The 16,810-nt window shown below is 37.0% G+C and overlaps 2 protein-coding genes, 1 long non-coding RNA gene and 1 other non-coding gene across 6 annotated transcripts; 2 read left to right on the top strand and 2 right to left on the bottom strand.

Annotated features, from left to right (window-relative positions):
* The first annotated feature begins 248 nt into the window (after positions 1–248).
* LOC131794880 (uncharacterized) lies at positions 249–2,544 on the top strand. Its single transcript, XR_009341010.2, has 3 exons — positions 249–338; positions 708–759; positions 1,923–2,544. It is a non-coding gene; the product is annotated as an uncharacterized lncRNA (long non-coding RNA).
* A 1,797-nt stretch (positions 2,545–4,341) lies between these two features.
* Trnaa-agc (transfer RNA alanine (anticodon AGC)) lies at positions 4,342–4,414 on the bottom strand. Its single transcript has one exon. It is a non-coding gene; the product is annotated as a tRNA-Ala (tRNA).
* Positions 4,415–4,519: 105 nt separating this feature from the next.
* LOC131794879 (palmitoyltransferase ZDHHC15B) lies at positions 4,520–10,442 on the top strand. The gene is made up of 10 exons (XM_059112448.2): positions 4,520–4,638; positions 4,782–4,808; positions 4,977–5,071; positions 5,580–5,621; positions 6,420–6,486; positions 6,578–6,647; positions 7,743–7,896; positions 8,153–8,282; positions 8,883–9,012; positions 9,488–10,442. The coding sequence occupies exons 1-10, from the start codon at positions 4,527–4,529 to the stop codon at positions 9,762–9,764; spliced, it is 1,104 nt and encodes a 367-aa protein (XP_058968431.2). The 5' UTR covers positions 4,520–4,526; the 3' UTR covers positions 9,765–10,442.
* A 475-nt stretch (positions 10,443–10,917) lies between these two features.
* On the bottom strand, positions 10,918–15,596 carry LOC131794840 (melatonin receptor type 1A-like). Of its 3 annotated transcripts, none has more exons than XM_066161624.1 (2): positions 15,385–15,596; positions 10,918–14,378 (listed from the first exon to the last, which is right to left on the bottom strand). In XM_066161624.1, the coding sequence occupies exon 2, from the start codon at positions 14,232–14,234 to the stop codon at positions 13,005–13,007; it is 1,230 nt and encodes a 409-aa protein (XP_066017721.1). In that variant the 5' UTR covers positions 14,235–14,378; positions 15,385–15,596; the 3' UTR covers positions 10,918–13,004. The 3 variants fall into 3 exon arrangements, with proteins under 3 accessions (XP_066017721.1, XP_066017720.1, XP_058968388.2); XM_066161623.1 differs by lacking the exon at positions 15,385–15,596 and adding an exon at positions 14,725–14,835; XM_059112405.2 differs by lacking the exon at positions 15,385–15,596 and adding an exon at positions 14,509–14,686.
* Positions 15,597–16,810: the final 1,214 nt, after the last annotated feature.

Below are 16,810 nucleotides of genomic sequence, written 5' to 3'. Positions count from 1 at the left end.
GAGGCGTAACCTCTCAGACCATGAAAGCACAGAGATGGTACTATAGTATAGTTGGTACTATTGATAGAATGGATAGGTGTGACATTTACTGAGTCTAGCTGGTATTCAAGAGAATGTAATTAGTACCAGAAGCTTACTGCTGGTAAAAATGATCAATCTTTTTTTTCTCTCCTTGCAACTTGCCTCGACTAGCTTATGCAATATGCAACTTGTGTCTATACCTTTTTGGCAACTGTAAAATTACCAATGGAGAGTCCAGAAACAGCACTCAGGGACTTGTCAAATTTGCATCATTGATATCTAACCAAAGCTGGTGCCAAGTTCAAAGATGCCAATGGGTAAGTCCTTGAGAGCTCTTTTGTAAACAGTTGTAAAATGTTCAGCCTGTACCAGGCTCTTAATTAGATTGTGGCCTAATGGTAAGCTTGCTTGACTAGAAGTTGTGAATTTCAGATTGGAGCCCTGACCGGCTCATTGTGTTGTGTTTTTGGACATGATACACAACTCTCATAATGCTCTCTCCACTTAGGAGTATTGAAGGATGGCAGCAAAGACTGAGTGCCCAGAGTGGATTGTTAAATTCCAAATTAATATCAGATATGCTTACCAAACAAATAAACAGAAGGAATTTTTTGAGAACACAAAAGTGCAGTAATTTCCATTTAAAATTCAGATTGAATAAGTTTTCCTTTTCTTTCTGGTTCTAGGGCCACATCTATAGTCTGTGAAATTTCTCCTCTTCTTTCCTATGCTGGAGAGGTGAGTTTATTCAGCTATTTGAGTTGACCCTTTGACCCCTAAGAGTGACTAGCATCTAATTTCTCCTTACAATATCACCTCTGAATCACACATTAAGGTCATGAGAACCAAGAAAATGATCATCAGCTTAAAGATACTCTTGATTATGAAACAAATTCTCCTTATCAGTGCCTTGGGAAATGTATGGAGAACAGTATGGAGAATATACCTACTGATGTTAGGGTGTTAAGGGTTAATGTTACTGGGTACCTGTTACCGTATACACGAGAGACTGAAGGTGGAAATTCTGTCCATGTATCACTGTGCCACTAAAAGTGTTGAGCCCTTAATTTTTTCTCCTTTTCTCCTTTTTTTGAAAGGAATCGAAGCTGTCTAACTGGAATTTCAAAGTTTTGAAGACCCTCTGAAAAGATTCTAAAAATGTGTAGGTTTCCAACTCCCACACATCTGGCTGTCAAAAAAAAAAAAGAAAAGAAAAATGGCGCGTATTGTCTGCTTGCATAAAACGAAGTAAACTTGACCATATTTAAAATTCTACGTCACAAGCGGATAGGAATGCGTCGTGTCACTTATTGTTTAGATACTACAGTCGAACCTGTATTAAGCAGCACCGTATTAAGCGGTCACCCTATATTAAGCAGTCGGTTGTCAAAGTCTCGAATTTGTTTCCCTTTATCACTGTAATTTACACCTCTATTGAGCAGTCGTGGTCAGCTTTGAATGAGTCCTAAAGGCCTGTTTGTACTCTCCTCCACTTGTATTAAACGGTCATTTAAGAGGAACTACTCAAATAAAACCACGAATAATCTTTCAAGTAAAATTAAATCCATGTTTCTCTCCCGAAATCAATGTTGGTAGTATTTTTTAGCAATTTTTTGTACATTAGTGGTCAATTATGGAGTCAAATGGCATTTTTTTTAACGTTTTTTACATTACCCCTCTTCTGTGGAACCTGTATTTAACGGTCAACCTGTATTAAGCCGTCGTTCTCCTAGGGTGACCGCTCCATGATACAACCGATTATGTATATGACCGTTTGACTGTATGGAGATAATCTAGTGTCCTTGTTTTTTTTTTTCTTGGAAATTGTAGGCCTGTGTTCCGTTACCAAAGTAAGAGTTTTTCATACTGCTTATCTTTTTTTATGTTTTCTTTGTATTTAGGGGTTAGAGAATAAAGTTAAAGGCAAAGAATTTTCTGCCACAGATGAAATTTACCTCCCAGCAGATGGAGAAGAAAAAATAGAAGAACCAGCGCTCAAGAGAAGTAGGGAATGCTGAGACTGTTTTCAAAATTGTCGCTAAATCATCCGACGGCCTACGACGTTCACAAAGTGATCACAGCCATTAGGCGGCCACTTGAAAATCAAGCTATTTCATGATTGCGTGAGTTCTCAAGTGTGGTTTCATAGGATCTTCCCAATCATCTCAAACAAAAAAATCAAGACGATCTGAAGTATTTGAAAACACAACACAACTAGTTACTGTACGACCCGAACGATCATGATGATCGGATAGAAGTAAAGAGTTCTATCGAGACGAGTATTTTCCCGATGGTCCTGCGGGTCAGTGATAGCCTATGCTGTCTTTCTACATAACCTTCCCGATCGTCTGGTAGATAACCATTTAAGATTTAAGATAATCCTTTTTATCGGCCGAAATCATAACTTCAGACACTTACAGAACCACGGTGGGCTAGTTTTTAAAGGTGACCGAAGCAAAATATCAAGAAATGCTTTTTGAATTAACTTCGTGGATGTTATGATTAAAAAGTCTTTGAATCACATGGCAATTTGTTTTCCTTGCGCGTGAGTGATAATTTGTGATGATAGTTTATTGAGCACTTGAGGAATTTCCGACGCATAAAATGCGTGAAAGTCGTTAAGGTATTGGTTAACTGTATTTTTGATTGAAGTAAGAGCAATGATGTTGCTATTGCAGGTAGATAAGATATCTGAAAATAGTTCAGAAATTCTGATACATATTTTAAAGTATGAACAATATTGATCAATATGAATGTTCTGGGAACTTAGCAACCGAAAGTTTAATCGGGAAGCATTTGTATGGATGATTATTGTGAGAGCTGAGGCTTAACAGATACAGTGAAGGTGCAATCATTTGCTGTCTGCTTTTAGTATTTTTGTTCAAAGTGATATAATTGTAATGTGAATGAAAGATTTTCGCCATTTTCCTATTGACTGAAACGATGTGAGGAATGGTATTTTAATGAAAATGAACAGAAGCTAAGTTTATTTCCCCGCCATAGATGTCATGCGCAGAGTCGCTATTGAATTACATTTCCCAAAGCGATGTGAGACTGGTTTGCATGGCTCCGCCTGAACGAGAAGATTTTAATGTACCACAGTATATGAATTGTCTCTTTTAGGCAATCATGGTTCTTAAGGTTATGGTTACATAGGGAAAAATTTTCATATGCATCACATGATATGCGACTGGAAGTTCGGAGGTATGCTTATTGTAGCAATGCGCTTGTCAGTTTGGTCAAAAACAGACCTCACATAAAAGCCCTGACCTATGCATCTAACTTCAGGTCATTTAGAATTCCTAACATGTCCTTAGCCCAGTTTCGCTTTTCAGATATAAAGGTAAGCGAAAACAAAATTGCCTTCGGTTAGCGGAAGTGTCGAGTCATCGCTAGTTCGGGTAACCAAAGAGATTGGGTGGCCCTCCACTCCCCCCCCCCCCCCCCCCATTTGTTTTTTAAGCTGTGATGTCATCAAAAGCTTCCCCCACCCCTGAAGGAATATCTTTCCTCAGTCTAGTGTCCTTTCCTAGGACTGGCGTTCTAATGGAGAGTGGGTAGGTGAAGAGGGGAGGGGGGGAGGGGGTGAAGCAATCTCCCGTTCACCCGTCTTCCACAGCTCTTAATAATTATAAGCTACTCCCTAACTGGATTTTTTTGAAATGATTGAATTTGGCCATATTTACATTAAAATTCAGATATGCACAAATTGAAGCTTCCGCTTTCTTTAGTCTCTAGGCACCTCAAGAAATGCCAAAGGTTGGTTGTCTCTTCCACGAAATTTGTCTTCTAAATCAACACGCATATTACAATTATTTCCACATATGTTCGTTCTTGGCTTTTGCTGCGGGAACCTTCGCATTCTGAAATATTTCTTGATGAATCATGTCATCGAAAGAAAAAATAACAATTATTCTCTCAGATGAGACACTCTGAGACATGAAAGGTATGCCGGCTCCATCTTCTCTGCTCTTGTGGAAACAAGTCTTTTACTAGTGACATGTAAGTAACACGAAGACTTCGTAAAATCTCGTATAATATCGCTTATCGTGAACTCAAAACAAAACTATTTTCCAGATGTGTGGCATTGAAAATGATCGCAAACTAAGAGGTTTGAGCGGTATTCGCGCAAGGCAGAATATTTAGAGCAGTAATTGACCAAGAAACAAGTTGTTACCGGTAAGTGAACCACTGTGATGTCAGCCATCCTGGACCCGAGTTGTGAAAAATACTTGTTATATTAATGCAACCGTTTATAAATCAAAATTCCAAGTTGAGTCAGTAAAAAAAAACAAAAAGAAAGGAAAATAAAAAGTTTAGTGGAGGACCCGGGCATCGATCCCGGTACCTCTCGCATGCTAAGCGAGCGCTCTACCATCTGAGCTAGTCCCCCTTCTTAATTTTATTAGGTGGAATTTAATATATTTAAATCTCAATAAATTCACTCCTGGCTACGTCACTGCAATATTTTGCGCATGATCGCTTGCTTCGTTACCATTTCAAACATGGCTGCCATTTTGACTTGTCTTTTTAAATCCTTTCAATGGATTCCTGTACTCTTTATCAACGCAGTGATTGTCTGGTCTTACTATGCTTACGTCTTGGTTCTTTGCTTTGGTGAGAGCTCAAAATTTTAGGGCCTAAAGGCGTTGAATTGTTGATTATACAGTTAGTGCTCTTGTGCCGAGTTAGGAATCTGAAATTCTGCCTTCCGGTTAAATAACTTTCTTATGATCTTGTTCTCTTTGTTTCGATTTCAGAGAGTGTGCAGTCTCCATTCGAAAGAGGTAAACGAAACTCTGCTAGAGACGTTAATAAAAGTTTCGTGTGAGGAATACACGAATTACAATCTGATAAAATCAATACAACTTGCGTACTAATGTTTTTGTGAATTTCGTAATTTGATCGCTTCGAAATGTTGCCAAATTATGATTTCTCCTTCTTTTAAATTTCAGCTGCGTATTTGATCTTCTATCATCCTTTCTTCCTCATGTTGTTGATCTCATACTGGAGAACGATATGTACCTCTTCTGGTCTTGTTCCCTCGCAGGTTTGTTTAGTTTCAAATATTGGCTTAGATGTCATCGATGTAGCAAATAAAGCTGTAATACTTTGCAAATCAGAGAATGTTCGCACTTTTAATTTGTAAAGAGTGCTGTGAAAACGAAAATAGTTTAGGATTACTTCTACCGCCGTAAGTGTGATCAGATGACCTGATCTTGAACTTGGGGATCTTAAACTATTATATATATAGGAAACATTTGTAGAAGACAACTCACAGCTGTATCAATCACGGACTTCAAAACCCAGGTTGCTCCTAACTTAGAGCCAAAACTGTTCTAAATGTTACTTTAGTTACATGTTACTAAGAATTCCCAGTTAAAATACAAACTTGGTTGCAAAAAGCTGTTTCTTGAAAAATTCTGTACAACATTGCAAATTATAAAATTTGGAATTAATACACTTTTTCATGAAATGGTTATCCTTTTTAAAAGGAGTTTTAAGACTACACTGCATATCATATGTAATTAAATGTTAATCTTGTTTTCAATTTGCAGTTTTTCCTGTCAAGAGCAGACAGGGAGGCATTAGATAATGGAGTATGTAATTTACTAATTGTTCTTATTAATTTTAAAGCTATCTTAGACTAAAGATGCTCCCTGGATGATGCTTTTTTGAAAGAAGTAAAAAGAAACCAAATTATTTAGATCTATGAGGATAAGAGTCATGTTTTGCCCCGTTTCAAAAGGCACATCACTCAACAGATCTAAGAATTACCAATGCAAGTTTTATAAAATAGCTTCTTTAAATAAAAGAACCTGTGTAGTACACAGCCACTGATAAAAGTTTGCCACAAAATGGTATATTTATACACAGGGAAACTTTGTTGCAACACAGGTTTTGTAATTAGATGACAATGTGTCATGAATTTTGGGGCACAAGAAAATTTCACCCTTAATGAATAAAACTGCTCAGGTCAGGAATTCTGCATCAATATTCTTGGAGGTTCACAATGTATTTGCTGATGTTTTTTGTTATCTTTTAACCTTCAAAATATAAATGATTGGAAATATATCTCCATCAATAAATTACCATCAAGCACACAAGTAAACTGTGCTTGATGGTAGCAGATAGATCAGTAGAAATGCTTAGTAATAACTGGCCTAGTAACAAACTTACCTTATTTAATAATTCTAGTGAATTTTTTTTGCAATAAGCATCATTAAGGAAAATTAATTAACACTGAATTCTGATTAGGGAGGCTGCTCAGGAGTGACAGTGAGTTTAAAACAGATGTTTTAAAGGAAAAAGTTTATTTTTTTGTGATGTGTTGTCTTTCATTTTAGTGTACAATGTACATTTTATGAAAACTGTTTTCCTTTGAAATCTGTCTCTAGGATCCTAAAGAAGTCTTAGAAAAAATATCAAGAAAACTTCCAGTTTTTACACAGACCATATCAGGAGGTAAGATCTTGATTTTATTGGATTTTCTTGTGTCTTGTCACTTCAATATTATGGAGTTTTTTTAAAATAATTAATTGGAATTCTTTTGCAGCTGCTAGGTTTTGTGATGTTTGTCAAGCCATCAAACCTGACAGATGTCATCACTGCTCCATGTGTAGAAAGTAAGTTGAACAAGAGGAGACAAATTTCATTTTCAGTTGAACAAAATCTGATTTTGTTATTTAATATGGTAGAACATTATAGTGAGGGAAATTAGGCATTTTGAAACACTGATTAAAACTATTTAGTTACAAAATTTTTAGAAGGGGTGAGGAGGAGTTTCACAAAGCCATACGCAATTGTTAATCTCTTAATTTGCAAGGCCAGATTGATCATTACCTTTCCCTTTTAGTATCTTAACATTTCCATGTGAATTAAACCAAGAGGATGTGGTGTAACCTTATGATAACACCATTAACCCTTTCATTCTCAAGATCTTAATAGCAATTCTCCTTACTTTTGCAGTTTGGAAAGCCACAAAACACTAGAACAAAAATTTATCTTCCAAATCAGCACCCTTAATCCCCATGGAATCAACGAGCGCTTTTCATTCTACTAATTTATTCCTGTGTTCTCGTCACCATATTCCCACCAATAGCCTAGCTCCACTTTCTGCATATAAACTCACGCACAACCCATGATTACTTCAATTGCTCTGATGAAGGGCTAATGCTCGAAACATCAGCTTTTTTTTTACCCATAACAGTGGCCAATTTACATTTTCAACTCAGTTGTTAACACTAAATTACCTGCAATTTTCCTTACTGTCTACCATACAATTCTTATGAGGTCAGTTTGGAGAATTTGGTATGGGATCAAGGGATAATTCCATCTTGGTCACTCATGGGAGGTTAAGGATTAAACTGACAAGTACTCGGTTTTCTTTTTACTTGATTGCAGGGTAATGTGGCCCTCATATTGCCAGGGAAAGATTCACCTTAACCCTTTAACACCCAGGATCTCATTAGTAATTCTCCTTACTATTGCCATACAGTTCTTGTGATTTTAGTGTGAAGAATTTGGGATTGGATCAACTTATAATCTCCTAATTTATATTTTTCTTTACTCTCGTCACTTTTCTGCTTGATGTTTTATTGATATTATAAGGAGAAATTCTGTCTTGGTCACTCATGGGAGTTAAAGGGTTAATAATTAATTATAAATGGGGATGAGGGAAAATAATGTTTTTTTAATAGTTTATTTTGTATTTATTACAGATGTATTTTGAAAATGGATCACCACTGTCCATGGGTGAATAACTGTGTTGGGTTTACAAATTACAAGTTCTTTCTGCTATTCCTGTTTTATGCAATCCTTTACACACTCTATGTCACAGCAACAGTTACAAAGTATTTCATTGCATTTTGGAATGTAAGTCTAAGAAATTTTCAATATCTTTCCATTTTTACTTTTGTTATTTAAAGGGATGTCAAATATTTGATAGCAGTGTGTTCCTTGGATGATGTTAGATAGATCCATCCTTGCCAAATTTTATAAATGTTTGTAAAATATCATTGTTGACAAGAAAAGGTTGTCCTTCACTAGGAGGGTGCTTGTTTCAAGGACATAACCCAGTGTAACAGTGTGTTGAAGATTTTTCATGTTGTCATTTTCTTGTCTCTTACAGAACTCTTTGGAAGGTGATGGAAAATTGCACATTTTATTTCTGTTTTTTGTTGCCCTCATGTTTTGTATAAGTCTTTGGTCACTTTTTGGTTACCATTTATATCTTACTGGTAACAACAAGACAACACTTGGTGAGTTTGAAGTTTTAGTTCATATCTTTTTCTTCTGCCAAATATGTGCATGATTATGAAGTAGATATCTTTTAAATAGCTAAACATAAGCAATGAAATGAACATTTTACCAACAGCTGATGATATACAATGTAGAGAAATGACCTTCACTGGTAAGCTGCAATTAAATCAATTACAGAAAAGAGGCCTGAAAAATTCAGGCCTCAACAGAATTCAAAACTGAGCCTCCCACTTATTAGTTAGGTGCTTAACCAGGAGGCCCTGGTTTGAATCCCATCCATTCTGCAATTTCTTTCATTGCAGCTCACCTGTGAAGATCATCTCTCTACTCGTTAAACATGTTAAGTAATCTATCCTTGGAAGCCTAATTTGTTTTAACTCTACCTTCTCCACATACCCTTCAATGATTTTATATCATGTGAGCTTGATTTTTTCAATGAAAATATTAAGCTTATTATACATTTTTCTCTGCATGAGTTGCAATGCTATTCATGTATAGTTCTCAAATATTTTGTAAAGTAGTGTTAAGTTCAGAAAAGTTTTTAAAATTTGTTTATCTGCGATGATGTACATGTAGTTCCTCTGTTTCTTTCCTGACAGAGTCATTCAGAGTTCCTCATTTCTCTTATGGCCCAAATAAGGATGGCTTCAGTTTGGGAACTGTAATTAAGAATGCAGAACAAGTTTTGGGACTCAACAAGTGGTATTGGTTTTTACCTATTTTCACCAGGTAAGAGTTTTGTAAATGCATTCCACTACCTTCTCCCTGCCCCTCCCCCTCCCCCTGCCCCTCCCCCTCCCAGACAAACACACACTTTCCCCTCCCAGTGTACCCAGCTAAAAAGCCATGTTGGAGTTTTCCTTACATAATAACCATTAGCTACTCTGAACCCCACAATCTGATTTATCAAGTTTCATAAAAATTAAAAATAAAGAAATAATAAAAAATAAATTAATAATGGTAAATACTGGTTTATTAAAAGAATATAAAGAAGAACCCTGCTGACTCAAACTCCCAGAGGTTCCTCTGTATATCCACAAGTTGAGGGTTTATATACAAAACTCAAAACTGTTATTACTCTGCACTCCTAGTACAAATAGCATAGTAGTATTGTTTGATAGCAGCCTAGTTTAGAATCTTGAAAATTACTAGCTCAATTTTGAGTTAAGAAGTGACATTTTCCAATGTTTCATTTCTTGGACAGTATTGGTGACGGAGTTCACTTCCCACTGGTAAACCAACCTGAGCAAGACTCGTTATTAAATGATCAGCAAAGATGGATGGAGGAAGGGGAGTTGGATCCACAGGACACCCACTCCAGTGACGACAAAGGTGATTCTACAACTGTGGCCATTGATATTACATCAGAAGAGCTGCTGCATGAGAACGAAGTGGAAACTCAGGTGCCATATGCTCACAGGGCCAAACCAGATGTGCTGGCAGTTCAGGAAGATGACATTCAAGATGGGACGGCATTGTAATATTCACTCTGAAGCGCTAGTTTCCCTGGCTGGAACTGTTGGTGTTTGCCATGGACTCTTGCTGAGGCAGTATTTCATCAACATAAATGTCATTAAAAAAAATAATGCTGGCTGGTAAACTTTTCCATTTTCTGGAACAGAGGAAAAATTCACTGCAACTCAAGCAAAGAATGGACTCTTACTGACTTGGGAACCAGCGGTTGAATAACATGTTGTGACCATTTTGGAAAAGTACTTGGTGCTTAGTCTATGATATTTACATATGACTGCAAGTGTACATTGATTTTAGTTTTGCGCCAAACATTTATGGAATGCTGTATAGATTTGAGAGAAATCTAGAGACTAAAATGTGTTAAAGCAACATTTGATTTATTTATCACATGGCTGATAGATCATGGATTATGGATTTGCAAGATAAACAATTTGTTGAAGTTCCCTAGACTAGGTCATTATTTCTTAAATGTAATTTTATATCTGAGTAAATTTATTTAAAAACCTAATTTTGGTGTTAGGTTTGAGCAACAACCCAAAAGGTGGGTAATGTTATAAGGAGTCTTGAGTTTTGGACGCCAATGAAAAAAGTGAAAATTTGCTGCAGGTAAAAATAGTCGCAGATTGTAAATAGTATAGACATCAGCAGATATGTTATTAAACTAGCAATCAGTTTGATGATATCTAGCTAAGACTCTAATTGTCCAATGCAATGTAAATTCTTTCAAGCTCAAGACAGCTGCAAGTGACTGTAATTGTATATGTTTTTGTATTGTGTATGTTTTGAGCTTAAATACTCAAACTGAATCAGCTTTAGTAGTTTTGTAGATTCTTCACAACAGTTGGGTCATATATCAGGATACTTCCCTTGGTTGATCGTTTTATAAATTATTATTACCTGTTGTTCAGCATGGTATAGATTTTCAAGGAGAATTTATATTTTGGTCACTCCTGGGAGAGGAGATAACCAAAGAGAATTTTGCAATCATGATCTTGCTTTTTTTTTTTTTTTTGTTTAAATCCCAATGTAAGGTCAAAGCAAATTTTGTAATTAATGAACTGATAGAGTATATGTTCTTATGTTTATTTTGCTTGATGAAATCAATGGAATGTATGTGGTGTTTCTTTTAGAATTTTTGTACTTACTGTATCAAAAGATTAATTTTGCTTTCTTACTTACATGGATTAAAGATGGGATTACAAAGGTGTGGGGTAGAGTTTTGACATCCATTTCTTTTCAAACAATGTGATGTTAACCCTTTACACCCTGACATCAGTATGAATTTTCTCCACACTGTTCTCTGTACACTTTCAAAGGTGCCGACAGAGAGAATTTGTTTAACGATCAAGAGGTTCTTTAGGTGGTTATCATATTCTTTATTCTCGTGATCTTAATGTTTAATTTAAGGATGGTATTGTAAGGAGAAATTAGATGCCAGTCACTCTAAGGGTTATATAGAAAGTGTCTGTTTTCGAAGGCCAATAGGATGGAGGATGGAAAAGCTACGTTGTTGGCCTCTTTGGGTGTTGTACCTCATATGGTAGGTCATGGGAAGGCCCCCATCAGCATTGAAGGCACATCCATACTACTACGGGTAACTCTTCTTCTGCTGCCGACCATCGCACAACATATGAAAATTAACGGCCAACAAATTCTGAATACATTCTTTGTTTTAGAAGGAAAGAAGTGTCTACAAATTGATAAATATCATTAAAACTTAACTTTCCCTTAAAGCAATGCTGGAAACGTACAATGCTTACATGCAGTTGAATATTTTGCCGCTTCTGTCACCGGGTCCAAACGCAAATGAAAATATTAATCAAACTAGAGAAGATTGGGCTAAAACGTAGGTGGAATTCATCGCTCGTTTCCTGAGATAGGATTGGTCAGTTTTCAGTGAGTGACCCTTGAAACCGAAATCGCACACAGGTGGAAATGAGAAGGAAAATCATATTTACATTCAAGCACTAGGCACTCAAAATACATCTGACGATTTTAAAGAAAGGTCCATACGACTAAGGGTATCTCTTCTGCTGAATACGACTGCGTTTGATTGGCTAAAAAAATAATAAAGATTATTTAAACAATTAAGCCAGGTATAGGAAATCATATATGCATACAATAATTTTCTGCGTTATAGCAATACTTGTTCAAAAGATCCACTGTTATTAAGCATTTCTGATGACGAAAGATTTAGAAAAAACATTTCATATTAAAAAGTAGCGAGATTAAAAGATGATGTTTCGGCGACGACATGTCATCATTATCAAATGTACACTATTGTAAGTTCAGTGACGTTTTATAGAGGAAGGAAAGTGTGAAACTTAATCAGAATGAAAATGAGATGGAGTGAAACAAAAGAATGTACACAATTAAATAAACAGTTTCACTGGAATGGAGTCTTTGATTGTTCAGAGTCGGTCTCTTTTTCCTTATTAAAAACATCTCATCAGATAAGGCATTCAAACTTTCCGCGGCATTTCTTTAGGATGGCAAATTGCTCGTGAAGATTGTTCGGTCTTTGATTGTGTTCGTCTTTAAGATGTTTTCCGATGACGGAATATTTGTGCTCCTCAATACGAAGGTGGAGGTGACGGTTCTTGTAGCCTATAAAATTCGCATCACACGAATTACATTTAGATTCATATACAACGCTTTGTTGGTTTACCAGTGACAGCTTTGTTTCCGTGATTTTTAAACCTTTCGAGATTTTCCTACTTGTGAAAACTGGTTGTAGTACACGACTGATTCACTCCATCTCATTTTATTCTAATTTCGTTTCACACTTTCCATTCTCTATAAAACGTCACTGAACTTATAATAATTTTACATTCGATAATGATGACATGTCTTCGCCGAAATGTTTTAATCTCACTTGTTTCTATTATGAAATATCACTAAGCACTAAGTTTAAATAAGCGGCATAAGTATGATACAAAAAGTGCTATATTTAGTATTTCACCTCAGAAGACTTTTGTCTCATATTGGTCTCTTTTAATTTTTTTCGAGAGAAAATGAAGCGATTCTCCGAGAAAAAGAATTCGCGGAAAAAGTTAAGAGCTTAAAAATCTAAGAGTAAAGTTTGTCTCTCCTCCGTGACGTTTCGAAGTCCTTTACATGAAAAGTAGTGATCGACAACACAGTCGTTTGCATCAGGTGTCATACCTCTTGCTTTGATGCTTTTGGCTGGTTGGTCTGTGATCTTTAAGCTCTCTTTTCATATTATCACCGTGGCGACTATTTCTACGTCACAAGGAATATGTCGGCCCAAATTTAATGCTCGATATCCCATGTACACCTCGGCTGCTTGCTGGCTGTGTCGAGCTATCTGCTCGATACAAAGATGGCTTCTGATTATGAGAGCCATTGTCTTGAGGTGGCAATCTTTCTTCACTGCGTTCAAATGACACGCCGACTTTGTTTCCGGCCAAAGTTCGTCGGGTGCTGTTCGCGGGTTCGTCCGTTGCAGTGTCTGCTTTGACATCGCTCGCGGTACCGTAAGATACCCACACCCTCAAAGGCGCTAAGATTCGCAGGTACTCCGCGCGGATGGAACGATTCATGATGCCATAGATGATGGGGTTCAGGGAGGTGCTAGCAAATCCAAAACAAGTGTAACTCACGTAAACTTGGCGTTTGAGTTTCCAGTCCGCGTTTATGAAGTCAATCATGTCGATAACCATCACAGGGGTCCAGCAAGTTAGAAAACCAATTACAACCACAAGGAGAATATAGGTAACCTTTACTTCGTCAACGGATAGAAGACTATCACTGCGATGGTTGAGCTGTCTTCGTTTTTGACTGAGTCGAAAGTTGAGGTTATGTTTTCGAACGGCGAAGAACACTTTGGTGTAACAAGTTATGATGATAATCAAAGGAATAAGCACATAAACGAGAACCAAGTAAGCTCCATATCCCTGGTATAAGCTTTCAGCATTGTGCGCACAGAAAACTTTACCAGTGTGAAAGAAAAACTCGTGTCCGGAAACAACGTATGGAAGCGGCGCAAACAGAGCCAAGATCCACAAAATCGCGATTGTTACCTTTGTTGTCTTGATGTTAAAGTACTTTTGATACTGCGTGCGAGATCGAACAACACGGAAGTATCTATTCACAGCAGTGACAGCTAAAGTTTGTAATGACACTGCACACATGAGAAGAATCCAGAAGCCTTGAAGCTGGCAGACAAAGTTGTTGAAAGGCCATTTTCCAACGATCAGAGAGGCGACTGAGAAAGGAATTCCCAGCAAAGACATCAAGAAGTCTGAGACAGCCAGAGTTATAATGTACATATTGGGAACAGTCCTGCGAAGATTCGGGTTTTTGATGACAGCGATTCCAAGAAGAAGATTCCCAAAGAAAGAGAGGGAGTTGATAAACAACATGAAGAACGACTCTGTGGCCTGAATGACAGTCGATCGGCTTTTTAACTGCCAAGAAAAGACTTCAATTGTAGTCAGTGATGCGTTATCGCCCATGGTTGTGGTCTGGTTGATCTCCGTGGTGTAATTGAAAGACTGCAAGACTCAGAGTCCCTGCCAAACGATCGTTTTGCTACCAAAGTTTATGATATGGTTAGGTGTCGCTGGATTTTTAACGCTTTCGTGATGTTTAGATGGGCCCTGATAAATAATTAAATAAAAAATGATAGTTTCGTCGCGGAAGTTTCACGAATATATCACCGAATTAATATGGATAGAGAGAACGAGCGAAAATTGAAAATTCGTGATAGTTTTGCTTTCGGATACGTACTTGTCATCAAATATCCTTTCTTGGGCGTTCACTTCTTTCGGATTTACACTCAAACTTTAACTGTTTGGAATGATTTTCATAATAGCTTAAACATCGTTTAGTTGTACAGGTTTTCCAGTCTTTTTACCGTTTTTCAGTTACAAAAGAGGAAAATTTTCCGAATTAAGCAGAGGCGGGCTGCAGGTGTCGTCAATGGAAGTGTGAAAGTAAACTCACCGTTTTTAAAAAGCTATGTTTCAGCTTTTGTCAACACAGCCGACAATGTTTGCTTGTAACTCAAACGAATCGTGGCTCTTAAATGTGAGCGAGCGGTATCAGATTCCTTCCGCGACTAATGCAATATATGTCTAGAAAAGGCTCAAATACATTTTGCAAAACATCATATCTACCAATTTGATAGGTCATCTTAGAAATATTCTGCTTGATAATTCGTGACCTATGTTAGTAAGTTTTGTCTCTGTTTGTTTTATTCGGGAAATGTTATTTACTTTTTGCAAAAACATTTCCTCACTTATAAAAATGAAAGTAATTCGACATTTATTTTTTCACGTCTGTTCCAACACTAATTCCGATTGAGCAATTCATTAGCAAAACCGAAACGTAGAACTTTATGATTTCTCATAAACGCCTCCCTAATTATCAGTTGGTTTTTTTTTTGTAAAGTTGTCATCAAATTTTCTTTCAAAGCGAAGATGAAGGTGGAAAAATAACACGACAAACAGTCATGCTTTTCAAAGGTACTTTCTGAACAATACCTTTCCGTCAACTGTGCTAAGATTGCAGGAAACACTCGAAATGTTCCCTTAAAATTCATGCTGGTTAATTTTGAAAGCACTTAGTTTATCATGCAAGATGTCAAAGTTGTCGGAGACTTACGTTGATCACTTTGAAGAATAGGGAGGACAAATCTTGATGAATAAAACATTTCAAATGATAACCGCAAGAATTGTGTTCACTGAGCCAAACGGGACTCAGTTTTTGCATTGTCAGATGAGTCAAATGTTGAAATTCTTTCTAGAACACTCGGCCAAAACAAACATTCCGTATTCGGCGGGGTTGAGTCACCCACAAATTTCAATGAACGTGCATTTAACTTGAACGGCTTTGTGTGATTCCACAAGTTCTAATTATCTTGCATCCTTTCCTACAGACGGTAATTGTCGTTTTTTTAATAAAAGAAACCTGAATATATAACGCTTTCATTTATCAGTATTAGACAGGTTGCTAATTAACTACAACACGCCGGTCTTTCATTTACCCAGAAGCACGTTGCGGTAAATAATGAAAAGGTTATTCGTTTTTCTAAGCCCTGTGACCGACTAATTTCTCTCCTGGATTATTCCGCAATTGATTCGACCAACAATCCGCAATCCAACCTGCAAACTACTCACACGCCGGTCGGAAATGTTTTTGCCTTCCTGCTCACAGCGGGAAATTGCAGCGTACGTAGGGAAATTGAAATGGCGCCATTTTGGCTTTGAATTGTGTGTGGTTTACCGCTCCACTTTTTTTATGTTTTACAAAAGTCACTTTTAATAATTGTAAAATTGCTTGTATTTATGCCAGCGTATTTCGTTTCTTCGCGTTCTTCAAACAGGTTTGTTTTTTGGTAATGGTTAAAAATGTGAATGAATGATCAGCACGGTGAGCCCATCGCTAGTCCATTCCTAATTCAAGTGTATCGCTTTAAAAAGAACTCGAAAGAGAACCGCAACACGCATCTTGTATCCGCTCGTGTTTCGTGTTTAGGGCATGGCTCTCTTGGTTTCATCTAAAGAAGTCATTTGGTCTTATGAGGGGCCAAAACGACAGGCTTCTGCGGAGCCGGTTAGATCATGATGAGTTATATTATTTATCTTTTGGTCATCCCATCCCCTTGCCTGAGGGGTGCCAGCTTTGAATGCATTCCGCTCTGACAACTTCCTTATTTTTGTTTTGGAAGCTGCGCAGGATGATTAGCAACGTGTTCTCAATAAGATTTTTCTTAAGAGAATCGAATTATTTTCCGTGATCACTTTCGATTGAGAAATCTCCCTTACCTCACGTGCTGTAACTCCAGAAACCAAATGGGAAATTATAGTATATATTAGTATATATTAGTATAGTCGCGTACCGCTTTTACTTTTCTTCCTTGTTTCGTTTCGATGCTCAGAAAAGCCAAAATTCACCGCCACACTATTTGGATTGATTCTTTTAAGTAAACAAGTTAATTTCTTTCTCTGAAAAAAAATTTTAATTCGGTGACTAAGGGAAATTCCGATTCAATGTGAACGACACATTTTCGGAGCTAATTGGGATTATT

Source organism: Pocillopora verrucosa, chromosome 14 (genome assembly GCF_036669915.1).
Source record: "Pocillopora verrucosa isolate sample1 chromosome 14, ASM3666991v2, whole genome shotgun sequence".
Classification (NCBI taxonomy): Eukaryota; Metazoa; Cnidaria; class Anthozoa; order Scleractinia; family Pocilloporidae; genus Pocillopora; species Pocillopora verrucosa.
The sequence above is the reverse complement of the archived record's forward strand: the minus strand, read 5'-3'. Positions and strand labels throughout refer to the sequence as shown.

Coding starts and splice junctions, on each gene's coding strand:
- LOC131794879 (XM_059112448.2), top strand. CDS start 4,527: ATGGCTGCCATTTTGACTTGTCTTTTTAAATCCTTTCAATGGATTCCT. Junction 5,072..5,579: donor CTGGTCTTGTTCCCTCGCAG/GTTTGTTTAGTT, acceptor TTCAATTTGCAG/TTTTTCCTGTCAAGAGCAGA. Junction 9,013..9,487: donor TTTTTACCTATTTTCACCAG/GTAAGAGTTTTG, acceptor TTTCTTGGACAG/TATTGGTGACGGAGTTCACT.
- LOC131794840 (XM_066161624.1), bottom strand. CDS start 14,234: ATGGGCGATAACGCATCACTGACTACAATTGAAGTCTTTTCTTGGCAG.